Source organism: Salvia hispanica, chromosome 6 (genome assembly GCF_023119035.1).
Source record: "Salvia hispanica cultivar TCC Black 2014 chromosome 6, UniMelb_Shisp_WGS_1.0, whole genome shotgun sequence".
NCBI classification, from domain to species: domain Eukaryota; kingdom Viridiplantae; phylum Streptophyta; class Magnoliopsida; order Lamiales; family Lamiaceae; genus Salvia; species Salvia hispanica.
This window is the reverse complement of record NC_062970.1, coordinates 27,154,538-27,179,826: the sequence shown is the minus strand read 5'-3', so window position 1 is coordinate 27,179,826 and position 25,289 is coordinate 27,154,538. Positions and strand designations below refer to the sequence as shown.

The following is a 25,289-nucleotide window of genomic DNA, read 5'->3' as shown; positions in this document are numbered from 1 at the left end:
AATAAAATTCATAGGGAATAACTTATTTAATCCATTTTTCTTTACATTTTTTAAATTCTGTGCATACATCAAATGTTACTATGGAGTTTTTTTTAATTCCAATTGTGAACAGGTATAAGGTAACTTATATGCCGGTGACACCGCCGCTGGTGGTGGCGATGGCCAAGTCGGATTTGGTGGATGGATTTGACGTGAGCTCCCTGCAGGCTTTGGGCTGCGGAGGAGCGCCGCTCGGGAAGGAAGTTTCCGAGCGCTTTCGACAGAAATTTCCCCACGTCGAAATTTTACAGGTACACAATATGTCATTGTTTAATGTTTATAATGAAAATTTGTGAAATCCACTCAAAAATGGCAAGGGAATAGGGACTGGAGATCATTTTTTTCATTGGAATCAATTAATTCATTTATTACAAATAGAGGTATGGTCGGTGGACCATCCAACTGCCAACATCACCTCAAATATAAATGCTACTAGACGTACCAATATTGACATTAGTATTAATCATGCAATATTCATTCACACTACTCTATTCTATTATCCTAGATTATGGTAAATTTGAAGAATGTAGTATATGCTAAATTTTACTCCAATCTACTACTCATGTCCCAAAAAATAGACAAATTTTATCATTTTAGGTCATCCTCCAAAATCAGACAAAGTCTAGGTATAGAAAGTTTTTCAACAAACAATAGTCCTACACATCATTTAACACTCATTTCACTACCTTTTTTTTTCTCTCTCCTACTTTTTCTCAGCTTTCTCTTACTTTACCATAATCTGCTAACACTCATTCCACTGTCTTAATTTAGTTTCTACTCGAATTACTTAGTATACACTGCCGTCGCTCTCATGAAAGATAGCTAGATGCATCGATGGATTAAAAATTGAACATAGATCTGAACTTCAACAAAATGTTAGGTACAACTACAAGCCCACACGGTTTATTTATTGTTTAATTATTTAAATGCAATGCTAACTAGATGGAGTTGTTTTGTTGTCATTTTGTGTATTTAATTGACTCTTGTTTCATTGTTAGTAGCACGTGAAAGCCTTCGCTAGAATGCCTTTTAGATTTTGCCTTTTAGAGCAGATGAATGGGGACACTTCCGTAATGTGTCAATCAAAGTTTGGATTGTAGATATATAAACCTTCTCTAACAAGCACCGATCAGTCAAATGTTAAAAAGTTAGATGGTTAAGATATTTATTACCTATCATTATTTATGACACATTTATTTTGAACACGTATAGTTTAGGATAGTTCTAAAATGGAGTAGATTGGAGTGAATTATTTACAGTTATGTGAATAGTAAATTGATGTACCTTAATGTAAACTATGCCATGCTCTATATATAGGAAAATCTAAAATAATGATATATTCTGTGACATGAATAATTGAAAGGTGTGAACATGTCTGAAATAAAATAAAGTCACAATACTATGTCATGCTCTATATATAGGAGAATCTAAAATAATGATATATTCTGTGACATGAATAACTGAAAGGTGTGAACATGTCTGAAATAAAAAAGTGACAATACTTTATGCGAGGACAACCGTAGGTGAGAAATGTGTGGGGAGTCTGGACCACACCTAGTTTGGTACGATAAAATTGGAATTGAGTTTGAGTTGGAATTATAATTTTATGGAATTGAATTTTAAGGAATTATACCAATTTCATTGCAAATTCTTTATATGCTAGTAAAATGTAGTACTAGTAAGTATGAAATTTATTACTCCATAATTGTAAATTCCTTAGGTATAAAAAAATCAACCAAAATTTGACATCGACTTTTAATTGAATTATAGTACTATTTTTCAAAATTTATTTATGTACATTATGTATAGCACATTGTTTTTTAATATTGTCCATATGAGTGCATATAAAATTGGACATTTTCCGAACACACACATAATACATATACACTATACACACAATACACACATTGAACATAAACACGCACACTATACACACTTTGCACATACACATTGCAATATTGCATGCACACACAATACGTACATAACACGTACACAACACATGTGTATTGTGTATGTAGTGTGTGTATTATGTTTGTGGTGTGTGTATTATGTGTGTTTGTAGTGTGTGTTTAAAGGGTATGTAATTTTACAAGTATTTGGAATTCCAAATCCATACGTTAGCTACGCAATTCAAATTATAGAATTGAGAGTACCTGGAATTAGAATTCAATTTCAAATATTTTTGCAATACTAAACATTGAATTTAAAATTGAAGGCTTCTATTTCTAATCCACACTATCAATTCAACATTACTAAATGGACTAAGGCTATCTATCTAATTTTTTAGAGTAATACTCCATATATTTGAACCATTTAATATTAATACTCGGTGAAATTGATTAGGCATTTAGATGATTGCTAATACTTGTAGACTTGTAGCTTAGTGTGTTTTGCTAGAATTTAAGGTGTGGCTTGCTAGTTCATAATGCTATTTGCACAGGGCTATGGTTTGACAGAGAGCACAGGAGGGGCGACACGAACAATGGGGCCGGACGAGGCGAAAAGACATGGATCAGCAGGACGACTATCGGAGAACATGGAAGCTAAGATTGTTGATCCTGAGACTGGAGAGGCCTTGGCTCCAACACAACGTGGAGAACTATGGCTACGAGGACCGTCCATTATGAAAGGTTGTAGCATAGTTGTTCATCATATATGTATGCTTAACTAATGAAATAGTACTAACAATTAAATTGTTGAATGTTGATAATTACAGGTTATGCAGGGGATGATGCAGCAACAGCTGCAGCCTTAGATTCACAAGGGTGGCTAAGGACCGGGGATCTCTGCTACTTCGACCAAGATGGTTTTCTTTTCATCGTTGATCGGCTTAAGGAATTGATCAAATACAAGGCGTATCAAGTGATCATCTTGGCCTTTCTCATGGATCAAGACTACGGATTTTGGTTGATATCTCACTTCTTGTCTTACCTATTGCAGGTTCCTCCTGCGGAGTTGGAACATCTGCTTCAATCAATTCCTGAAATTGCCGATGCAGCTGTGGTGCCGTACGCATTCTCACCTTTGTTTCTATGCAGTTTATGAAATGTGAAATTTATTTTCGTTGGCATTGCATACATAGGTATCCCGATGAAGAAGCGGGTGAGATTCCGATGGCCTACGTGGTGAGAAAAGCGGGCAGCAATGTGAGTGCAGCTGAAATTATGGATTACATTGGGAAGCAGGTACTCGTAAAACTTCGTTTTATTGTTTAAATACTACTGTCCATCATTTAAAGAGTCATTTTGCGATTATTTGTGGATTGCAGGTGGCTCCTTATAAGAAAATACGACGTCTTGCTTTTATAGACTCCATCCCAAAATCTCCGGCTGGGAAGATTCTCCGGAGAGACCTTCAGAGACATGCTTTATCAAAGTTGTGATTATCTGCCTCTATTTCTAGTAGGACCATTTTCTTGATGATTGTCATTTATGGCTGCAATTGCATCAAAAATATTTTGATCTGCTTAGATAATTTATAGTATTGTTTAAAAACTTAAAAATTACTATTATTAGTATTTTTCATGAAATTTTAAATATGACAAATATTACCATCAATTTTATAAATATAAAAAGTTTTAGTAGTAGTGTTTTCATGCAATTTTAAGTTGAAAAAATACTCCCTCCGTCTGCAAATAGGAGCTTATTTCTTATCGGTCTATACGAGTTTTAAGAAATGCTAAGAAAAGTGGGTGGAAGTGAAATGTATTGGTGGATTGTGGGGCCTCTTTACCTTTTATGGTAATTATGAACCGAGTCTCCTATTCGCAGACGGATCAAACTGAAAAAATGAGACTCTTTTTCACGGCCAAAGGGAGTTTCATCAATTTTAATTGGTCATTCTATTACCTAAACTGGCTTATTTGAATTGTGAAAAATGACGTCCTATGAGTGCGAGAGTTTCTTTGTTCTTCCTTTTTCTTTGTTCTTCTGCGTGTGTCAAAACTGAAGTTAATTTCACAACCTATTCTCCAGCTTGCTTTAATATAGGCCAATCTTCAATATACGTGCTATGACCATAACCACGAAAGCTGGAAAAAACTCAGACCTTCCTAAGGAGTTTCCTTACAAAACTAAACTCAAATGACAATCAAAGATAACATGTGATGCTTCATACTCTACAACACTACTCTATTGTACTCATTCCATCTCATAAAAATAGTAATTTTTAGTATGCCACGAGCAGAATTAGTTAAGTACAGTATGAAAGAAATAAAAAAAAAATAATTGAAGTATTGCTAGTGGAGAATGTGACCCATCTAATTAGAAATTAAAAAAAAGTTTACTTAACTTGAAATTTACTACTCCCTCCGTCCCAGATTAAAAGTCACTTTTTGCCATAAAAGTCCGTCCCAGTTTAAGAGTCACTTTTAGAATTTTCCATATTTGGTCATACAATTTTACCCGATTCTTCATCAAAATTACATAAAAATGCCATTATCTACATTAAAATACCAAAACAAAAATCAAAAGTCAAAAGGGACTCACCTTCAACCAACTCCACCATCTCACTTCATTTATTACACACTCTACCATCTCATTTCATTTATTACACACTCCACCACCTCACTTCATTTATTACACACTTCAACTATTTCTTAAAATCCGAGCCATAACAATAAGTGACTTCAAATATAGGACGGAGGGAGTATTATTTTCTCCAAAAAAATCGGCTAACTTAGTGGAAATTCTCTATAATATGAATATTTTAACTTTTAGTTAGTACTCTTATATAGTACTCCCTCCATTCCATAGTAATAGAGTCATTTTGTTATTTTGGTACGTTCCATAGTAATAGAGTCGTTTATCTTTTTAGTAAAAGTCAATACATTTTTTCACACCTACTTTACTCTCTCTTACTTTTTTCTCTCTTCATCTCTCTACCTTTTTCACTTTCCACTTTATTCTTTATTTACTTAACTCACCTAACACAATTTTTCTTAATCTTCATGCCAAAAAGAAACGTCTCCTATATTATGGAACGGAGGGAGTAATATTTTCTCCGGCTATGACAACTTTTCCAAATTGTAATACGTTGTTTCAACAATATCATATTAAAGATGGTTGTTACAATATTATATTCAAGATTTGTGCATTTATTTTTAAATTTTTTTTGAATTATAAAATGTAATTGAACGTAACTTTAATTTAAATTTGAAAATAAGATGGGAATGCAGATTAAAAAAACGGAAATAGGTTTAAGGGTAATAAAGTCATTTTATCCACTAACTACAATTAATATTTTACCTCCTCTGTCCAAGAAGCGACACGAAAATTTATGCAACTTTACTTTATGTGTAAAATGGAGAGAATAAAGCAGCGAGAAATGTGTTTCCAAGGGTTTTTCCGGTGGTTTTGTGACCGAGTATCGACATTTGGTTGAGACAGTTGCTGAATCAGAAGGTTTTGGGTACTCAGGCCTGCAGGCAGGGGCGGAGGGAGGGTGGGGCCAGGGGGGCCCATGGTGTCCCCACTAATTCTTAAAAAACCTATGGATATTTTAGTAATTTCACTATAATTGTAATTTATATTATATAATATTAGATATAGGTTTCAGAATCGTCGTTCCTCTTAATTTATATATATAAATATTAGTGATAGGTTTACCATTCCTCTTAATTTATATATATATATATATATATATATATATATATATATATATATATATATATAATATTAGTGATAGGTTTCAACAAATTTATACGAATCGTTCCTCTTAATTTCTCCTTCAGCAGTACCAATTCTGAAATTGATTATCTAGAATTAGGTATATTTCAAAACTCAAATGTAATTTAATTGATTTTTCTACGTGGTTGTATTTTTGTTTGGTTGCAATAATAATTTAAAGGGGGAGAAAGAAGATAGGTATGTAATTCAATGCTATGGTTGTTCTGTTGTTGGAATTGTTTAACCCCAATTCTTTATTTGATGTGTATGTGTTAATAGTTTTATACTATTTGATTTGTGAATGTGAGTCCCAATGTTATTTCTAAATTATTGTTTGTAATGACAACTTTTTAGATGTGACCAGATAGTATATTTTGATTACTCTTTATTCTTTTAGTTGTAAAGTATAAGATGAACTTTATATTATGTTTTGTGTAATTGTTTATATTTTTGTGTAATGATTTATATTCTTTTACTAATTATTGTTGACTATTTTTGCATATATATGGATCGTTATTTCAAGAAACTTTCTTCCGTTGATTCTTCATCAGTTGAACCTTCACTTCTTCAACCTCAAGAATCATCCAATGAAAATAAAAATAAGGTTGATTTAGAGAATCTCCCAAGTGATCCAGGAGAACGACCTGATATAATGAGTTATCCACCAAATTTAATAGAACAAGTTCGCAGAGCTTACTTACTTAAAGGTCCGTGTCAACCACGTAATCATGATTTTCGTCCTATAGTAGATGGAAATCGAAAACGTAAATTTGTCTCACATTGGTTTGATGAATTTAAGGATTGGTTGGAATATAGTGTTACGAAGGAAGCAACTTTTTGTTTATATTGCTATCTTTTTTCAAGACTCCACGGAAATGGACAAGACGCTTTTGTATCAGGGGGATTTACGGTCTGGCGCAAGAAAGAAAGATTAAGAGATCATGTTGGAAACCATAAAAGTGCTCATAACAGGTGTAGATTAGCATGTGAGGATTTGATGAATCAAGCCCAACACATTGAGGTCTCTTTAGCAAAATAGTCAACACAGTCTAAGCTTGATTACCGCCTGCGATTAAATGCCCCAATTATTTCTCTTCGTTATCTTATAATGCAAGGATTGCCTTTCCGCGGTCATGATGAGTCAGAAGAATCATTAAATCAAGGTAATTTTCTTGAGTTCTTGAAAGTTATTTCTTCTTGCAATGAAGAGATAGCTAGTGTTGTGCTAAAAAATGCTCCGGAAAATCTCAAACTTACATCACCAGATATTCAGAGAGATATTATAAATGCATTTGCTGTTGAGACAACAAAAGCTATTGTACATGATATGGGAAATGAATTTTTCTCTATATTAGTCGATGAGTGTCGAGATGTATCTGTCAAAGAGCAAATGGGTGTTGTAGTACGATATGTGGACAAGTATGGATGTGTTATAGAACGTTTTCTTGGTGTTGTTCATGTTAGTGATACAGCTGCAACCTCACTTGAGAAAGCACTTGATTATTTGTTATCTACTTATGATTTAAGTATATCTAGTTTGAGAGGTCAAGGATATGATGGCGCAAGCAACATGAGAGGAGAATTCAATGGATTGAAGAGTTTGATACTCAAGAGAAATTCCAGTGCTTATTATGTACATTGCTTCGCTCATCAGCTTCAGCTCACAATTGTTGTTGTTGCTAAAAAACATAAAATTGTCGGGTCTTTTTATAATTCTATCTCTCGTTTGTGTAATACTGTTGGAGGTTCTTGTAAGCGCAGAGATATACTTCGGGAGAAACAAAGAGACAATATTATTAAAGAGATTGCAAGTGATGAAATAAGCACGGGGAGAGGACTAAATCAAGAAATGTCATTGAAGCGACCTGGAGATACTTGTTGGAGTTCACATTACTGTACTCTTGTCAGCTGGATACATTTATATTCTTCTATTGTTGATGTTCTTGAGTATGTTGGGGAGGATGGTCATGATGATTCAATAAGGGCTGAAGCTGATGATGTGTTAGAAATTATAAATAGTTTTGAGTTTGTCTTTGTGTTACATCTTATGAAGCAAATCTTGGGAATTACACATGAACTCTCTCAAGTGCTACAAAAGAAAGATCAAGACATTGTTAATGCGATGAATCTTGTCAAGGTAGCAAAATCACGTCTGCAAATAATGAGGGAAAAAGATTGGGATATATTGCTTGCTGATGTTTCTAGGTTTTGTAGCAAATATGATCTGGATGTGCTTGACATGGAAGATGAGTTTGTAGCTCGAAAAAAAGGAAGACGTAGAGCTGAGAAAATGAAGAATCTCCACTATTATCGAGTTGAGCTCTTTTGTTCTGTTATTGACTTGCAAGCTCAAGAGTTGAATCAACGTTTTAATGAAGTCAACACAGACTTAGTTTTATGCATGTCATGTTTTGATCCTAGGGATTCATTTTCTGCATTTGATTTGGAGAAGCTGCTTCGTCTTGCACGGTATTATCCTTCTGAATTTTCTGAAGTTGCTTTGTTTGAGCTTGAAAATCAACTTGAGAACTTTATTTTTGATGTGCGCATAGATGAAAAGTTTTCACAAATATCAGGAATCAGTGGTCTTGCTCAAAAGATGGTTTCTACAAGGAAACATGAAGTTTTTCCAATGGTTTATTTATTAGTTAAGTTGTCATTGATTTTACCAGTTGCCACTGCATCAGTAGAAAGAGCCTTTTCAGCAATGAAGATCATCAAGACTTCTCTACGTAATAGCATGGGAGACCAACTATTGAATGATTGCTTAGTTCCTTACATCGAAAAGGATGTGTTTGTTAAAGTTACCAATGAAACTATTATGCAGCGATTTCAGAAGATGAAGAATAGAAGACAAATGTTATGATGTGATTGAATTTAAATTTTACATTTTGAACCTTATAATTTAATTATGTAATTTTTTTTTGAAGTTTAATTTTGGACCCCCCACTATGAAATCTCTGGCTCCGCCACTGAAACCCGACCGGGTGTTTTTGGGTTGGCAAAAAACACCCGCCCGCGTGTTTCTTTCTGCATTGTGCGGCTTTCTTAAAACGATCATAACTCTCTCATCCGAACTCCGTTTGGGGCGTGTGAGGTACTCACGCGAAGCTCTTTTGACGATGAAGACAATGTTGGTCCTAGAAGAGCATTTGGACACCATCTTGATAGGAAAATTCTGGTTTGAGTCAGATCTCCGAATCCGGCTTGGCTCCTTGCCATATCTCCACCTTCTTTTCGGACCCCAATCAACCCATGGCCCTCGATGCCGTTGCATCCTATGATTGTGAATCCCCGGATTTACATCATCCTCTCCTTTTTTGTGAAAGGATTTGTCCTCAAATCCGGTTCTTCGATTCTTCCCTAGGACACCCGGATTCACATCACCCCCTCCTTCTTTTGAAGGATTTGTCCTCAAATCCCAATCAAGTACACCTACAAAATCGAGCTAGTCCAAATCAAATATCATAGTATCGTGCAAGAGGTTGATTTCACTTCGGAACCCAAAAGACATTTCACTAACCAGGAGATGGTTCTCACAATCATAATCAACGGACCAACTTGCACCATCACATTCAAAATCGAATTTAGCAATGAGAACAAAGGACACATCCATCTTAAGATCATTTTCTTGAAGCTTACAAGGAATCATACCACGCAAAGAATCAAGGTTGTCAACATGATGCTCACTTAATTGCTCCAACACTTTGAAGATTTGATCATTATTATGAGAAGAATGTGACAAAAAAATATTATGCCTAGCATGTAGGGTATGCTCAACACAAGACATGTGAACCTTGTAAAACACCACATGAATCTTGTAAAACATAACATCAATTAACATAAGGAACTTATCAAAATAAGCCTCTCACAATTGCTCTAACGATTTCAAGACATAGGCACACACATGGGAACAATGCATTATTATGACTTTAATCACAACACAACCCACAAAAGACATGTGAGTGGTAAAGTCCTTTACAAAACAACCATTAAACATCCCAATCTCGTTGAAGGGTCTAACCATTTTGTAATGGAAATAAAGCAAGTACCAAGTTCTAAAATCATCAACAATTTCAATTATCTTGGTCCTACTATTCTCATCCACATATTTATGAAACTCAAAATTATGAACAAGTGAACACTTAGACATCTTATTCACATGTGTCACTCTTGAATTTACAAAATCATGTTTTTTGTACAAGATAGGCTCAACATGGTTCAAAGCAATTTTCCAAAGCAAATTATTGTCCAACACATCAATCTTATCTAAGCACTTCAAAGAAACATCACAAGGAAGCAAGGATAGTGTACTTGAACCTTGGGCAATGAGTGATTCATCTTGACATTTCTTCCATGAGCTTATTACCGGTAAGAAGTTACTCGGTACATCCACAACTCGGGGTTCACATTCTAATCCTCCCAATTCTTGTCTCGTAAAGTCATCAAAGAGAAAAGACAAGTCATAAGAGTTAGTGAAATAAGTGTCATTCTCCTCACCAAGGGAAAAAAGGATAGGGTGATTTAGAGCCCTCCCAAGGTTGATCTTAGAATCTAACAAGCAACTTTTTTTCCTCACATGCTTGTAGTTTTTCTCTCTTGGTTTCTTTGATTCACACTCACCCCTACCACTCTCTCTTGGCTTTTGCATCTCACATTTTAGCCTTTTCTCACACTCTATATTTTCTTTTCTCTCTTGCTCATTCCCAAAGTACTCATTTACTTTAGCAATTTCATTTGGCTTCGTTTCAATGCTCAAGACTTGAAGGGCTTTTAATGGCTCACACTCGTTTTCGGCTTCCACTATGCTAGACACGCCATCATTAAAAGTTGGGTGTGCATCTTCTTCATGTACGGCTGTGGAAGACTCTTCTTCATCATCATCGGCAACAAAATCCACCCTATGTTTGACATGCTCTTTAACAACGTGGTTAACATCGCCACACTTATTTTGAATCAAGCTCTTTGAAGGAGTGAAGTTGGATTACAACCACGACGAAACTTTCGTGTGATAGCTAGGATGAGATAGGTCCACCTTCTTTGGTGGGATGCTTCTTCGGCTTGTGTCTCCACCACCATGTCGAGGGTTTGAGCTCATCCTTGCGTTACTTGAGACTTCCTCCCCCATTAACCACTCATGCACCTTATGACGATCATGATCCCTAATCCACCTAGAGTGAGACTCTCCATGGAACTTTGGAGCTCGTGTTAGAGTTTGTATACTAGAAATTACGTTTCGAGTGATTGAATACTGTAAAACTCTTATTTTATTTTCCAATAAATAAAATAGATTATTTTTTGTCATAATGTTGTTATGTTTTACATTTAATGGATGTTAATGCATGTTTAAATGTATAAGTTAACTTAAGTCGTTGTTTTAGTAGACCGGTTGTGGGCGTCGTCCACTTTAAGGTAATACGGTCAGTTCTAAACAAAGAAAAAGATGAATTTCACAACCTAGTTGGAATTTGACTATCCAACGAGAAAGGTTGCAATGTCAGTCCGCATATTTCTAAGCCTTACTGAAATAAGATGACATTGGTGTGGTATAGCACTGAACGGATCTAACAGCAAGACTTGCCTTAGGCTATCTACTGAAAGACGAGGTCTTGATAAATATTTATTTCTTAATCAATGTAGGTTAGCATTGAGCATACGGTATTGATTATGCACTTGCTTTGACTTATCAAATGGTGCGGGTTTTTCGTAACCCAATTATCCTGATATATTGGGTAGTGGTGATCAATATCTAGCGGTGCTAGGATTGCTATTATATTGAATCGTGCGCGAGCTGAGTCTCGTTTGATAATGTCCTCAAGAGGAGCGCGAAACAAGGTTTTATTATTCGGAACCTAGCTAGGTGGAGTGTGATTACTCTATGAATAATAAATAAACGTTTCATGCTAAGTCCACTCTTGGAATTAATAAGAAGTTAATTAATTAAGTCAATAGCAGACATTAATTAATTAATGGAAATTTTAATCTTAAGCGCAGGAAATGAAAGTTAAACGGAAACCCGGATTACTTGTAATTTCGGATTTGGATGGGGAGAGTTCAATATTACTTCTGTAGTGGCTGCTCGTAATATTCCAATTATAACTTATATTAAATTGTGGGTTCAATTTAATTAGTAAAAAGTAAATTGGATGAGCTCATATCCAAAACCTTCCATAGATCCCTGTCTGGGCCCAAAAAGAACTTAATATAAATAGGAGAATAAAGGAGACATAAATAACACAATTTTATCATTAAAATTTTTGAAAATTTCAGCCCCTAAGCTGAAGGAATTTTCGAATTCCTCTCCTATTCCAAAAAGGATTTCTTCTGTCTTCTTTATCTAAGTCCTAGTATTCTAGTAAGATCAGCCCACACTGATATTGGGATACGGTTCGGGAACCAGAGAGAAGATTTGTGGTCTAGTACTCAAAGCATCACGTGGAGAAGGCGCGAGCAATCTTCAATTCTTTGGAGAATTATTTAGGTATTTTTCTGCTCCGTAGAAAAGCATGTTTTAGGTTTCAATATTCTTAAAGCATGATTAATTCAAGTTATGAGCATGATACATGTGATAATTACGCGAATAGGTTTTGTCTAAATAATCTGCTAAATAGATCTGATTATTATGTGATTGTTATTTATGCGCCCGCTTCCGCTGCCAGTTCCATCAGCTCGTTCCCTTCTATTCCCTTTATCAAGTCCATCATCATGATACCTTGACTTGTAGTCACTCCTACCATGTCTCTCTCGGTCACTAGGTGCCATGGAATGGTTATGTCTAACTCTATCTCTAAGGTGACTTATATCCTCATGATACGCCGTAAATCCTCCTTGCATAGCATTCACAATACCCCGCACCTCGTGCATCTCCTTCATGATTGAGGAGAACATCTCTTTGATAGTACCATCGGATGATGAGACGACTTTCTTTATAGGCGAGTTAAGCCTAGAGTTCACCATTTCAAGTACCTACAAAACAAATTGGACAAGACTAGGGACACGTCCCTTTTTGTTAGTAAGACAAACAACACACACACCCGAGAATGGAGAATTTAGTGATGAGCTCACTTCCCATATTGTAAAATCCCCTTTCTCCAAACTTACACCCAATGTCACTCGAACGGCTTAGAAATTTTGGAGGCTAGGATACTCTCCTTCACTTGCTCTCAAAGATGTTAATCCACAAGGGTAGCACAAATCACAAACAAGCTATGCAACTAGGCAAGTACTCCCTCCGTTCCATAGTAATGGAGGCAAAACTTTTTAGCACGGAGATTAAGAAAAATTGTGTTAGGTGAATCAAATAAAAATAGAGAATAAAGTGGAAAGTGAAAAAGGTAGAGAGATGAAGATAGAAAAAAGTAAGAGAGAGTAAAGTAGATGTGGAAAAATGTGTTGACTTTTACTAAAAAGGGAAATGACTCTATTACTATGGAACGGACGGAAATGGAAAACGCCCCTATTACTATGGAACGGAGGGAGTAGTTACTAGTTCTAGAAGCCACGAGATATAGTGAAAGCAAGATACTAGGCCAATGGGACAATTCAACAAACACTTTGTGTGCACAATTTCAACCAACAACAATAGACCAAACAATTGATGAAATTTCGGCCTAGAACTTTCCGACAATCAAATTGACATACCCAAGAACACATATATCAATTTATAGCTAAAACCCATGGATAGAACTTGAGATCTCTCTCTTTTTTTTTTTTGACAAATATCTAACAATTTTCACCCTTTGAGGAATATATCTTCTTTTTTTTTCTTACAAGAACAAGAACCAATGGCTCTGATACCAAATAATGTGAATCTTCTAGATTGAAGACTCATGAATTTGCCCCGAACTTATTCTTGTAAATAAACCCAACAAATAAACAAGATAAACCAATAAATGGAACAAGAAAAATGGATAAAATGATAGATGATGGATTATGTTATGATTTAGGTGAAGAACAAGAAATAAATCCCAAAGGCACTTTCACATACAAACACCTAATGGCTCCACAAACTACCAACACAAGAACTAGCAAGCATACCTTTACAATCAATCTTAGCCCGGCAAAAGATCGAATGCAACCCGAAGGAATTTGATAAGTCTTCAAAAGATGAAGAAGGTGAGCTCTCAAATATGGAGAAATAGTCTCTTACAAATATTCAAAAGCTGCTTGAAAAGAACCCTAGCAAGAGTATTTATACTAGGAGTTGAAAAGAAGCAAAACAAGACAAGTCTTGGTCAAAAAGTCATATTTCGGGCAAAACACCCGACCGGGTGTTTCCCACGGCTCATTTCACCCGCCCGGGTGAAGTCTCTGAACAAAAACTTATTTCTCGGCAAAAAACCCGACCGGGTGTTTTTGGGTTGGCAAAAAACACTCGTCCGCGTGTTTCTTTCTGCATTGTGCGGCTTTCTTAAAACGATCATAACTATCTCATCCGAACTCCGTTTGGGGCGTGTGAGGTACTCACGGAAGCTCTTTTGACGATGAAGACAATGGTGGTCTTAGAAGAGTATTTGGACACCATCTTGATAGGCAAATTCTGGTTTGAGTCAGACCTCCGAATCCGGCTTGGCTCATTGCCATATCTCCACCTTCTTTTCGGAGCCCAATCAACCCATGGCCCTCGATGCTGTTGCATCCTATGATTGTGAATCCTCGGATTCACATCACAGAAGGAATCTGGGTTTAGAGATTCATCTCACCTGCCTTGCGAAGGTATTTTCTTTTCAGACGAAGTCACACCCTGACATTAGTTCTTGCCTTGTCGTGTTTGACATCTTGTTGTATTACCCTTGAAAAACTAATCAGGTCATGAGCGAGCTGATGAGGATGTTGATATTGGTGGAAATGATCTGCCTCCTATCTCCAGATTGACAAGGATGCTGCCGAAAGGAATAGGAACTGCAGTGGCTCAAGAAGTTCCAGTAGTGAATCAGGCTCCTCATCTACTGGTCTGTGTTGTTACTAATTTTCATGCATTACTTTCTTGTTTATTATCCTTTTGTTATTCCCGAGCTTCATCATGTGAAAGGTCAATGTATGACTCCCTACATGTCGCAGGCTTATGTTAGTATATTTCCCCCTAACTTAGGCTTTTGGTTTCAGATCAACATTATTTACTTTGAGTTTAAAACTTCTATGATGGCTTCATGTGTGGAAAAATATTCTCTCTTGGATCAGTTATTGATGTTGAACCACCGGAACTTCTTTGTTAAGTTGAGTCTAATTTCAAGATTCCCATATTCACAGATATGAAAAACATGAAGTTATGCAAACTAGTTCTTCGTATTTATTTGTTATTATGATTTTCAGACCTAAGTTTGAAATCAAAATACCAACATAAACTTAATAAGTTAATTACTATAAATTTGTCATTTCCGTTTTGCAGGTTTGGAAAATTCTTCAGCCTGCGAAGCAGATGGTGCCAATATCTCAATTCCTGCAAGAGTGAGTATATGCCCTTTTTCGATTGAGCACTTCTTGAATTTTGATCATTAGTATGTGATTCTAAGTACCTTCTTCGTTTACTTTCAGGAATCTACAAATATTCAAGAAGAGCCCAGGCAAAAAGACTTGCATGGTCAAAATGATGGAGGTTAGATCTTAGAAGGCTCAGATGATTTTTCTGTTTTGCATTCTGAGTTTTTAATATGTTCTTGTATATGCAGATGTATTGGATGGAAATGCTGAGCAGTTTCCAGTGTCATCCGATGAGCCTTATTATCGTCAAGAGGGTAAGCAGCGATAACTAATGAAGAGTGCGAGCTATTAAGCGCAGCATAATCTCACCAACAAGCTGTAACATTTTAGGGGAGAGTGCTCCGCCAGATAGGCAAGTCTCCCCTGAAAAGCTGTACCGTGCAGCTTTATTGAGGAGCCGGTTCGCTGATATTATAATTAAAGCTCAAGAGAATACAACAGAAAAGGTATGCAACTTTGACTTGGCTAGTCAATTTCTATCTTGTTTGGTTGTTATTTATACTGACAATGGCATGCTCTACTATTAATCGTGATATCTTATTATTTTCAGGGAACAGATTGTGAGAGGCTGAAGCTGGAGGAGGAGGAGCTTGAAAGACGAAGAAGAGAAGGTTTTAGTTCAATGGAATTAGTTCATATTTATCCAATTACATTATACTAGGAAGCATCACCCTCTCTCTTCATATTTTGATCAGAGAAAGCACGACTCAAAGCAGAGGCCAAAGCTGCGGAAGAGGCTAGGAGAAAGGACAAAGCAGAAGTTGCAGCTGAAGCCAGAAGGCAAACAGAACTTGAGAGAGAAGCTGCACGCCAAGCTCTGCAGCAGGTAGAATAAGAGTTTCCTTTGTAATGGCTCGGAACATACGTACTTGAGTCATCCTATTGGCCACTTTAACATGCTCTGCGTTCCTGACAGATGGAGAAGACCATCCATATTAATGAAAATAGCCAGTTCATGGAGGACCTGGAGATGTTTAGAGCCGGTCCAGACAAGCCCAGACAATTCTCAAAATGGTCTTGCTAGTTTCAAATTCCCAGCAAATAGTAATCCACTAGAGAAACTTGGGTTGTACATGAAAAACGATGATGAGGAGGAAGAAGAAGTTCAACCTGAAAGCATTGAGCATACAGAGGAAGGAGAGATTGATTGATGGATTAAAGCCACTATTTAGGAGTAAATTGGAAGTTATCCTGATATGTTTGATCGGAGGACTTAATATGGTACGGAACTTGATGGTTCAAGGAAAACCATTACGCTCTTTGGTGGGAAGAATCGGAATGTGGATCGGGTTGCATGGTGGTTACCCTGGTAAGATTTGATGCCCACTTTTTCTGTGTCTCTGGTATCGAATGCAAGGCATTTTTTCATGTATTCTTATTTCTTTTTCCTTATTATTGTCATTTTCCAGTTTGTAGTTTTAGGGAGAAATACAATAGCAAGAATGTATGTAAATACTATTTTCCAGTTTTCTGTTTTATTTTTTTGTCACATATCTTTTAGCTGTAATCAGTTGAAAGGGACTACTAATCCTATTTTATGGGCATTATCTTTTAACAAAGGAATTGGCAACTACAAAGTGTTTACACTAATTGATTTCACTATCTTAGGTTATCCATCTTTAACAATAGCCTATGAAATGAAGGAGAGAAATAAATTGTAAAAAAAGTATTCATAATCCAAATTCTTGCGAGGCTATCTGGGTACAGAAATAATTAATCAAGATACCCCAGTACACAACAATAAACCACCCAAACCAATTCTGATCCGCTCTCTATACATTTCAAACAATATTTCCTCATTATTCTGAAGATCAAGGTACTCATCCATGTCAAATTTGGACACACAAATATTGCCAGTTTTTGTTGGATATACCTCTTCTCTTTTATCCATGGGAGAACTATGAACAAGGCCTGGGCTCCAACTACCATGACTGCTCATGGAATAGCTACTTGCATCGTGCAATTGGCCCGAGTCCTGAATCAAACCCCGATTTTCATCAGAATCTACGATAATTTCTACCATGGTGCCGAGAAGATGTGATGCCATATAAAAAAGGGATATATGCTCCAAATCAATCAGAGTTTCAATTGTATATTATGACATGTAACAAGAGAGGCATGTCTTAAATTTTCACGATAGTGTATCGTGCAATGCAAATAACCAACTGGTACTGCTAATATCCGATTCGAAGGGATCGTTTATGTATCTGAGAACATTGCAGTGACAGCTTCCACACCGCTCACGTTTAATTAGTCAGCTAATGGAGCAGAGTTGTACAATTTTATGTAGATTGAAGTTTAAATGTCAGATGAAAACTGGTTCAATTCAAACCTTCTTAGAATACAAGATGCAGAATACCCGTAGAATATGGAGTAATATAAGAAATGAGAGTAATAAGCTAACCTTTTCGAGGTCCCTCTGTACAGATCGTGGGGTCATAGGAGTTTGTACCTTGGTCTTCCCACCTGGTGAACCATCATGGCTCGTCTCCCACTGCAACCAGGGCAAAATAACACCATCCATTTCACCAGGGCGAGAAGTAGGTCTTGCTGGTGTCCTACAAGTTTCAGCCTCTCCTATCCTAAATTCTCTTCCCTTCACCATACCTCCTAAAGTTGAGCTTCCATCGCTTCTTTCCCCATCAAATGATGATAAATCCGTATCTTCAATATTGGAGATGAAGTCCTCAAAGTACCTTTCTGCATCCTCAATCAGTCTTTCTGACATTCTACTTCTATCACTGCTTCTCTTTAGAACAACAAACCAAAAAAGTCAGTGATATGAGATTATACTGTATTTTATCGCTTCTAGGTTGACATTAAAACTTTGATTAAAACCTTTCTGGCTTGTGGCAGCTTCTCTGTCACAGCTGAAGCTCTTGAATTAGGAAGGTCTTCATAAGTTTCACAGACCTCTACACCACATTGCTCCTCAAGCAACATTTCAGTAAGAAGATTCATTTTCCGCTTTTCCATCTACAATGTACAAAAGAAGATTCCATATCACAAGACTGACAGAAAAATATCCATGCATACTCCCCTAACATAGTATTCTTCAACACATGACCACTAGCCCATTGAAACATATTATGCTCATTAAATTGGGTTAAATCAGGAAACTGCTCATTATATAGTTTGTTTTCTTATAAAATTTATTTTGCATATATGATTGATCTTATGAAACTAGATGCTACTAATCAACCAACCAGGCTAACAGTAATGGTGCCCAAATTCGACTTCACTATGGAAACAGAATAACTCGCGCCTTGTGGGCAGAACTGCAATTCATGAATTCATCATAGTTTGTGCCAACGCAACACAAAATGAAAATATTAAAGAATATGAGAGGTTTGAACTTCTAAAATAACAATAAATAAAAATATAATGGTTTTATATATATTATCATGTCACTATCAGGCTATTACTAGTTAAAGGTGTATTCTGTACCTATTAATCCATTTCTTGTTTAACTAGTTGACACAAAATTTGACAAGATGATACTTGATCATTTTTTATTGTGTCAGACACAAACACAATAAGCGTTAATAATAACATTTATTTCAATGCCAGGTCAACAATAACCAGATCTTGCAGGCCGTGCTGCAACAAGCAAGTCACATAATAAACTACCAATTTGATATTATGAAACCACATATGGAGAAGTATATTACTTAATAAATAAATACTAATGCCCCAGTCAACACACTAGATTAAAATTGATGGTAACCAGAGACAGCTGATGCCTAGTCCCATGTTTTAGAAGAAGCAGTAGAAACCAATAATCTAACAAAGACAACTAAAGCAGAATAGCACCTGCTCCAATTTGTGAGCATATTTCTCTTTGATAATGAAGGAATCCTGAAGAGTCTTGGAATTTCCAGATAGAGAGCAGTCATTAGGCTCATTACTAACTACAACTGTCTGATTTCTTCCCATTGCCTGTGCAGAGACCAAATAGTTCAATAGATAAAACAACGCCGGGTACTAAAACTAGAAAGAATAAAGTATGAGAAAACTAATTTGTTTTAATCAACTTGATTTAGTTCAGTTCGGATTTCTTGAACATCAGATCTTAGTTCTTTCCGCATTGCTTCATATAATTCACCGTTTGCAACTTCCTCAGATGGATGGTCAGCCTTTGCACAGAAGAATGAATAAAAGATAATGAATTTCTACAGACTAATACTAGTTTCAGTTTTCTCTTAGACACCGATGTGGGACAGTTATATGTTATATTTTTAGTTTCAATTGCCAACATCCTCCCTAGTTTCAATTGCCAACACCCTCCCTCAAACCCTTCAAGGTGAACCTTGGAGGGGTTGGACTTTTTCTAATCGATTGGACAATTGGCCCAATTTTTTCAAGGTGAACCTTGGAGGGGTTGGACTTTTTCTAATCGATTGGACAATTGGCCCAATTTTTTTGGATCGGTCATTTTTAAGTCCAGATATACTGCTGGATCAGTCATTTTTTTTGGGTTGGACTTTTTCTAATCGATTGGACAATTGGCCCAATTTTTTTGGATCGGTCATTTTTAAGTCCAGATATACTGCTGGATCAGTCATTTTTTTTTGGTTTCGACCCAGATATACTGCTGGGTCAGTTAAATTTGACCCACAGTCGGCGACCCACTCTGATACCATGATAGAAATCCATGGGTTCCATCCTAAAACCAATTGGTGATAGGAGGAGGGCCCATGAGATTTATATACTAGTTTCAGTTTTCTCTTGACACCGATGTGGGACAGTTATATGTTATATTTTTAGTTTCAATTGCCAACAAGTATGACATAATTTATACCACACAAAAGCTGGGATTGGAGAGAGAGAGAGAGAAACAGACAGACAGACTGTGTGTGAGTGTGTGAAAAAAAAAGTGTAAATTAACCTTCTTTTTAGCATGAACTCGAATTATCTTCTCAAATCCATTTCTCCCAAAATGAGTATCGTTTGATTCATCATCAGTTAAGGCAGAAGACTGGCTCTGAGAAGTTCAGATGTAAAGTCATCACAGAGTTTTTGAATTTATTATATCATAGCCCAATACTTTTTTTTGAGAATATAGCCTAGTAACTAAACGCACACTCACTGAGGCTTAAACCATCTCTACCTTGTGTAGTTGTTCCTTTAACAAATATGTAATGGTGTGGACATTGGCATTTAAAATTTCTAAAAATATGCAAAATGCCATCAAGATTATAACTTGTATCATATATGAAAAACAATAACAAAATGCTATTACTGGGCAAGAAAGACAGATCTTACTGAGTAACCGTCATGTATCAGGGAGAGGTCTATCTGACTTGTAGATCTTCCTAGCCGGTGGTAGCTTGAAGACGTGGTTTTCGATGCCAGCGGTAAGCGAGTATTCCCACCATTAGGAACTATCATAGTAGCACGATTGCTCGAATCACTCTGTAAATCAATGCATGCGGCAGTTAATCCTTTCACCTTCAGCTCCCATCAAATATATCATTAAACACTAATAGTATTTTACAAAACTAGAAACATTCAATGATCTTAATGAATCAGACGTCAACATTTTTTACTTTCACATGCCAAAAAAGTCACTAAAGAAGAAAGCAGCCACACCTCGGAATCGCTAATATGATACCTCGCCACCGACAACGACCTCCGCCGCCGCGTCCCCGCATCGTCCTTATCCGCTGCAGGAGCAGCATTCCCACGGTTCCTAGCCACCGACACAGACCTCCTCCGCCGCGAACTCCCGTCGGACGAGGCAGCAATGTTAGGCCCCGACGCAGCGGAGCTAATCGAAACAGCGTCCCCTCGGCTCCTCGACACAGACCTCCCCCTTCTCCTCGACGACGCCGTATCGCTCGCCCACCGCCCAATCTCCCCAAATCGCCCCCCTCCGTCGCTCTCAGTCTTGGACGAGGAGGAGAAGAAGTCGAGCGCGAGATCGTCCAAGCTGATCTCGGGGAACGGCGCCGTGGCGGTGCCTCTCGTGGTGTTGACGAATTCCCCCCTGGGCACGTTTTTGATGTAGTCCGGGTCCGGCGCGGTGGGGCGGCTGAGGCTGCGGGAGCGGCGGAGAGAGCGGTGAGCGGAATCCTCGCCGATTGAAGCTCGCTTGGTGGTTGATTTGAAAGCCGATGTCGCCATGTTTGTCAGGTAAGTATGTGGAGTAGCTTTAGCGTGGAAATGGATATTATTTGAATTAGGTGAGGAGTTTAACGTTGCTACATAGCTGAGAAGACTCTGGCAAAGTGGTTTTATGATGAGAGAGACAGTAAATGTGAGGAAGGAAAGGATTGGCGGATTGATCCAAAATTGAGGAAATGTTTGAAATTGAAAATCTGGTAACATTAACTCATCCCATCGATTTAATGATTTCAATTTCATTTTATAATAATTCATTGATCTTATTTTGTTTGAATGATTGAGCGAATTTCATTGCACCATATTGCAACGTACAGTTGGTTCATAAAATAAAATAAAAAAATACGTCTTCACTCTTCAGCTTGTAAGGATGAGACTGAATATATCACTTGGCTAAAATAATAGTGCTAGTATTAAAAATGGTCCAATAGTAGTAGTAGGAAATCGCAATTTAATTAATCAGATCCATGAGTAACAATGACTCTGAAAACGGCATTTGCAATATTCTCTTCAACTTGAAACCTGCATTTGTCTCCAGGCTTAATGCTGTTTCGCTTGCAGAATTCAGTCCAGTTAGCAGTCAATGCTCCGCCACCAACATATTCACGGTACACAACTGGCCATAGCCCTCCAACCGAGCCTCTCAGATATATAATCATCGGAGCTTTCATTCTCTGGGGTTTAATCATTCTCAATCTCCTTGTTCGAGCTAATACAATCTTTACTGGCACCTCCTACATCAAACACAGCAGAGAGTTAATTGAATATGCCAAACATAAATTTAGATTCATAATATAACAGAGATGATCTGTTAATTAACACTTCTAAATACTCATCTAATATCTATGTGCCATTTGGCATGGTTTTCAGCAACCCAACATAAGGGGCTCATTTAAGAATATGGAGTAGTATGCAGATTGCAAATGAAGAAATATTGATAAGACCAGTATGTGCATCTTTTACTATCTTCTATCAATCATATTTAGCAGCAAACTGGGGAGAAGCCATGAGGCCAAGTCATCGATGATTTCACATGGGATATGATTAGCAATCTGCAATCAATCAAAAAAAAAAGAAAGGGTAACAAAAACAAAGTACCAGGTATGGTTGGCTTTCTATCTGAGCTGAAAATGGACAGATTGAAATCGGATTGGTAGTATCCAATTGGCCTGTTTCATATGGCAGATCAGGTTCAACTTTTACTATCGGTGGAATAATCATCTGGGGTTGGTTCCACATAGCAGATGGTTCCTCTCCTGCATCTCATGAAAAAACGTACAGACAGTTAATGAGTTTGACATAGATGTGTTCTTCAAAACTTGCTTCAAAGCACCCACATAGAACATATATGCAAATATATAAACAACACAACTAAGTTCAAAATGAAACACAATTTAGTCCTTAATAGCATGCAGTCCTATATACCATTATTAAACCATCAAATGCAACTTAAGACATCTCTTCATAAAATAAGACAGACTTCATTTCTCTAGAAAGTGATCCGGAGGACAAACCTAATGGATCTTTGACATTTGAACTGGGGTTGGAAAATATGCTTTTTACCTCCCTTTCGACAATCTTAGTACTCCCCGTCGAAGGATATACGCTAATGGATTCCAGTTTGTCTACTGCAAAAGATATCACTGGTTAATGAAAAACATAATAAGACATTAGTTGCATATTAAGATGTTAAAAAACAGAATGATCTGAGTCACAGCACAAGTTTCCGTACCATCTTGGAAACTACAAACATTATCCGAAACGCACTTCTTCATTTCACTTTTATCAGAAGGATTCTCATAGAACTTGGTTGTTAAACCATCACCAGAATGCCTACCTGCCTCATGTGAAAGAGGAGCCACTTGAGTGTCATCCATATCCATTTTCTTTCTAATCTCATCTGCAATTTCTCTCTTGGTCACAACCACTTGAGCATCCTCTGCAGTTGTCTTAGTCTTCTCCACCTCATCACCTCCTGCTGGGTTGGTCAGTTTCAGAACCCGATTACAAGAAATGGATAATTCTGGGCCTGATGCATTATCTAAGTTGGCATAATGCTGTTCAGTTTCAGCAAGAGGGTCTAACATTGTGATTGCACCTCCCTCACACTTGCTTGCATCAGATGTTCTGTTTTCTATCTCAAAGCTCAAGTCATATAAGGAAATCCTATGTTCTTCATGATACCAATCATTTTTGTTAATCATACAGATTGGATCAACATTGTCCTCAGGTATGGGAACAAGTTTTGAGACCCCCAAGCCATCATTTTCAACCTCAATCTTCGGTTTGCAGTTCCGAAATTCATCTCTAGGGGCCAGGATAAATTCATCTTCTGAAGCTATTCCATGATCTCTCCTACGCTTTTTGCTCCGTCTGTCAAAGTTTGTTCTCTCACGACCACTTGTTCCAAAAATTCGAACAGTAAAATGGCTTCCCTCTATGTACTGAAATGTCACTAATTCTCCTACTTTGAGTCCATGGTCTACAAAAAACTTTTCCCAGCCCCTTTCAAATGCAAGAGAACCATTAACGAGAGACATCGTTACAGACCATCTCTGCCCACTTACATCCTCAATTTGAGTTTCCTGAGTAGTCAAGTGCTTCATTAATCTTGCAGACCCCGGAGGCAAGCACTGCAAAAGTGTTGGAAATTTTATTGTTCATTTCAACAAAAAGCTAACATTCAAAAGATAATATATGGGCAGTACAAAAAGGGAAGCTAGTGTAAAACAACAGAATACACCTAAAAAAAAGTCAAAACCTCCAAATTAATTTACACCAAAGAATTTGCCCGGTGAAAATGGCCCTCAAAATTAAGTTTTTGGAGTTCTATATTGGTTTATGGAATTTTACATGCCCGCCCATTTTTTTTTTGGTGTCATCCTTGCTATTTACAAGGGTTTTGGTGTGAATAAAGCATAAAAAATGACAAGATCCACAGCTGATTGAATTATTCATAACGTTAATATTTTACAATCCTATCAAATTCATTAAAATTACTTATAGAGCTGATAAAAGAGTCGAGACTGCAATCAAGGGCGGAATATTTAAACATAATGATCTGACACAGAGCACAAACCCTAACATTAAAAAATATCACAAAATTACCAGAAAACAAAAACAGAGTAAGAAGGAGAAGGAAGATAGTAGTAAGTGAGAGAGAGAGAGAGAGAGAGAGAGAGGGGTTTTGGTCTTAGTACCAAAAAATGAGAGCAGTTGTTGCCGAACATGATCTTGAAGAATCGATCGACAGGCAAAAATCCTCCGAGCGCTCCGTGAGATCTCTCGCATTTTAAGAGGCAGTCAACACATGCTATGCCTCTTGAAACCATCTTCTTCTAAAACTGGTCTGTTAAATTGTTAACTAACCTAAGCTAAGCCAAGCCACTACTACTACTACCACCCAACCAACATCCTACTTTTCGCACAGTTGAATTCTTACGTAAAACAAAATTCTCACCGTTTTCCGAGCTGTCAGCGCTGTGATTGAATTGAATTGCAGGGAAGAAGATGGTGGTGAAATTGAGGAGTAAACGGTGAAGGTAAAAGTTAATTTTGTGCTTCTTTTATCATTTTGGGTGGAAATCAAACCATCTAAATTTGGTAACATCATTTATTATTATAGGTTAAATCTTTGATAGTACATACTAGTATAAAGGGGCTCATATCCAACTAGACATGCACATTAATGAAGTTATTTTAGTAGATGTTCATTAGACTATTTTTATGAGAAATTGCATAATCTTTAAATATGGAAATTAGTAGTACTACTTTTTGCCTCTTGTTCAAAATATATGCACAATCGGCATAATTTCATTTTTATTTTCATTTTAAGCTACCGATTATATTATATGCATTAAAAGTAATTATGGTCATACTTTTGTTGTGTGGAGTTTTCAATAATATATTCCATAAGTACATAAATATATAAGAAAAAGAAAATTATACTCACAAAATAATATTGGCCTCCTATATACTCAT

General features: G+C 36.8%; 4 protein-coding genes across 8 annotated transcripts in view; 2 read left to right on the top strand and 2 right to left on the bottom strand.

The window, feature by feature from the left end:
* Positions 1-3,508, top strand: part of LOC125193655 (4-coumarate--CoA ligase-like 9) — a 57,806-nt gene extending 54,298 nt beyond the window's left edge. The window contains 6 exon segments of the mRNA XM_048091492.1: positions 113-290; positions 2,480-2,669; positions 2,756-2,901; positions 2,980-3,047; positions 3,122-3,224; positions 3,308-3,508. Of these exon segments, the coding sequence (XP_047947449.1) occupies positions 113-290; positions 2,480-2,669; positions 2,756-2,901; positions 2,980-3,047; positions 3,122-3,224; positions 3,308-3,421 (799 nt within the window). The 3' untranslated portion in view covers positions 3,422-3,508.
* A 3,305-nt stretch (positions 3,509-6,813) lies between these two features.
* LOC125195045 (zinc finger MYM-type protein 1-like) lies at positions 6,814-8,571 on the top strand. The gene has a single exon (XM_048093250.1). The coding sequence runs from the start codon at positions 6,814-6,816 to the stop codon at positions 8,569-8,571; it is 1,758 nt and encodes a 585-aa protein (XP_047949207.1).
* An 8,265-nt stretch (positions 8,572-16,836) lies between these two features.
* Positions 16,837-21,532, bottom strand: LOC125197541. Of its 3 annotated transcripts, XM_048096304.1 has the most exons (7): positions 20,778-21,532; positions 20,451-20,600; positions 20,074-20,169; positions 18,999-19,124; positions 18,024-18,161; positions 17,590-17,934; positions 16,837-17,160 (listed from the first exon to the last, which is right to left on the bottom strand). In XM_048096304.1, exons 1-7 carry the CDS (start codon positions 21,513-21,515, stop codon positions 16,903-16,905), a joined length of 1,851 nt encoding a protein of 616 aa, XP_047952261.1. In that variant the 5' UTR covers positions 21,516-21,532; the 3' UTR covers positions 16,837-16,902. The 3 variants fall into 3 exon arrangements, with proteins under 3 accessions (XP_047952261.1, XP_047952262.1, XP_047952263.1); XM_048096305.1 differs by lacking the exon at positions 20,074-20,169 and having other exon boundaries at positions 20,778-21,526; XM_048096306.1 differs by lacking the exons at positions 18,999-19,124; positions 20,074-20,169 and having other exon boundaries at positions 20,778-21,528.
* Positions 21,533-21,697: 165 nt separating this feature from the next.
* LOC125197542 lies at positions 21,698-24,874 on the bottom strand. 3 transcript variants are annotated; one of them, XM_048096307.1, is made up of 5 exons: positions 24,509-24,874; positions 23,041-23,941; positions 22,823-22,936; positions 22,407-22,564; positions 21,698-22,042 (listed from the first exon to the last, which is right to left on the bottom strand). In XM_048096307.1, exons 1-5 carry the CDS (start codon positions 24,638-24,640, stop codon positions 21,764-21,766), a joined length of 1,584 nt encoding a protein of 527 aa, XP_047952264.1. In that variant the 5' UTR covers positions 24,641-24,874; the 3' UTR covers positions 21,698-21,763. The 3 variants fall into 3 exon arrangements, with proteins under 3 accessions (XP_047952264.1, XP_047952265.1, XP_047952266.1); XM_048096308.1 differs by having other exon boundaries at positions 22,823-22,933; XM_048096309.1 differs by having other exon boundaries at positions 23,146-23,941.
* Positions 24,875-25,289: the final 415 nt, after the last annotated feature.

Excerpts from the sequence above, each read along its gene's own strand:
- LOC125195045 (XM_048093250.1), top strand. The coding sequence starts at position 6,814 with ATGCAAGGATTGCCTTTCCGCGGTCATGATGAGTCAGAAGAATCATTA.
- LOC125197541 (XM_048096304.1), bottom strand. The coding sequence starts at position 21,515 with ATGTTACCAGATTTTCAATTTCAAACATTTCCTCAATTTTGGATCAAT. Across the intron at positions 19,125-20,073 it reads GAGTTCATGCTAAAAAGAAG|GCAATGGGAAGAAATCAGAC; the intron begins GTTAATTTACAC and ends GTCTCTGCACAG. Across the intron at positions 18,162-18,998 it reads ATGCTCACAAATTGGAGCAG|ATGGAAAAGCGGAAAATGAA; the intron begins GTGCTATTCTGC and ends TGTACATTGTAG.
- LOC125197542 (XM_048096307.1), bottom strand. The coding sequence starts at position 24,640 with ATGGTTTCAAGAGGCATAGCATGTGTTGACTGCCTCTTAAAATGCGAG. Across the intron at positions 23,942-24,508 it reads ACAACTGCTCTCATTTTTTG|TGCTTGCCTCCGGGGTCTGC; the intron begins GTACTAAGACCA and ends ACACTTTTGCAG. Across the intron at positions 22,043-22,406 it reads TAGAAAGCCAACCATACCTG|GAGGTGCCAGTAAAGATTGT; the intron begins GTACTTTGTTTT and ends TGTTTGATGTAG.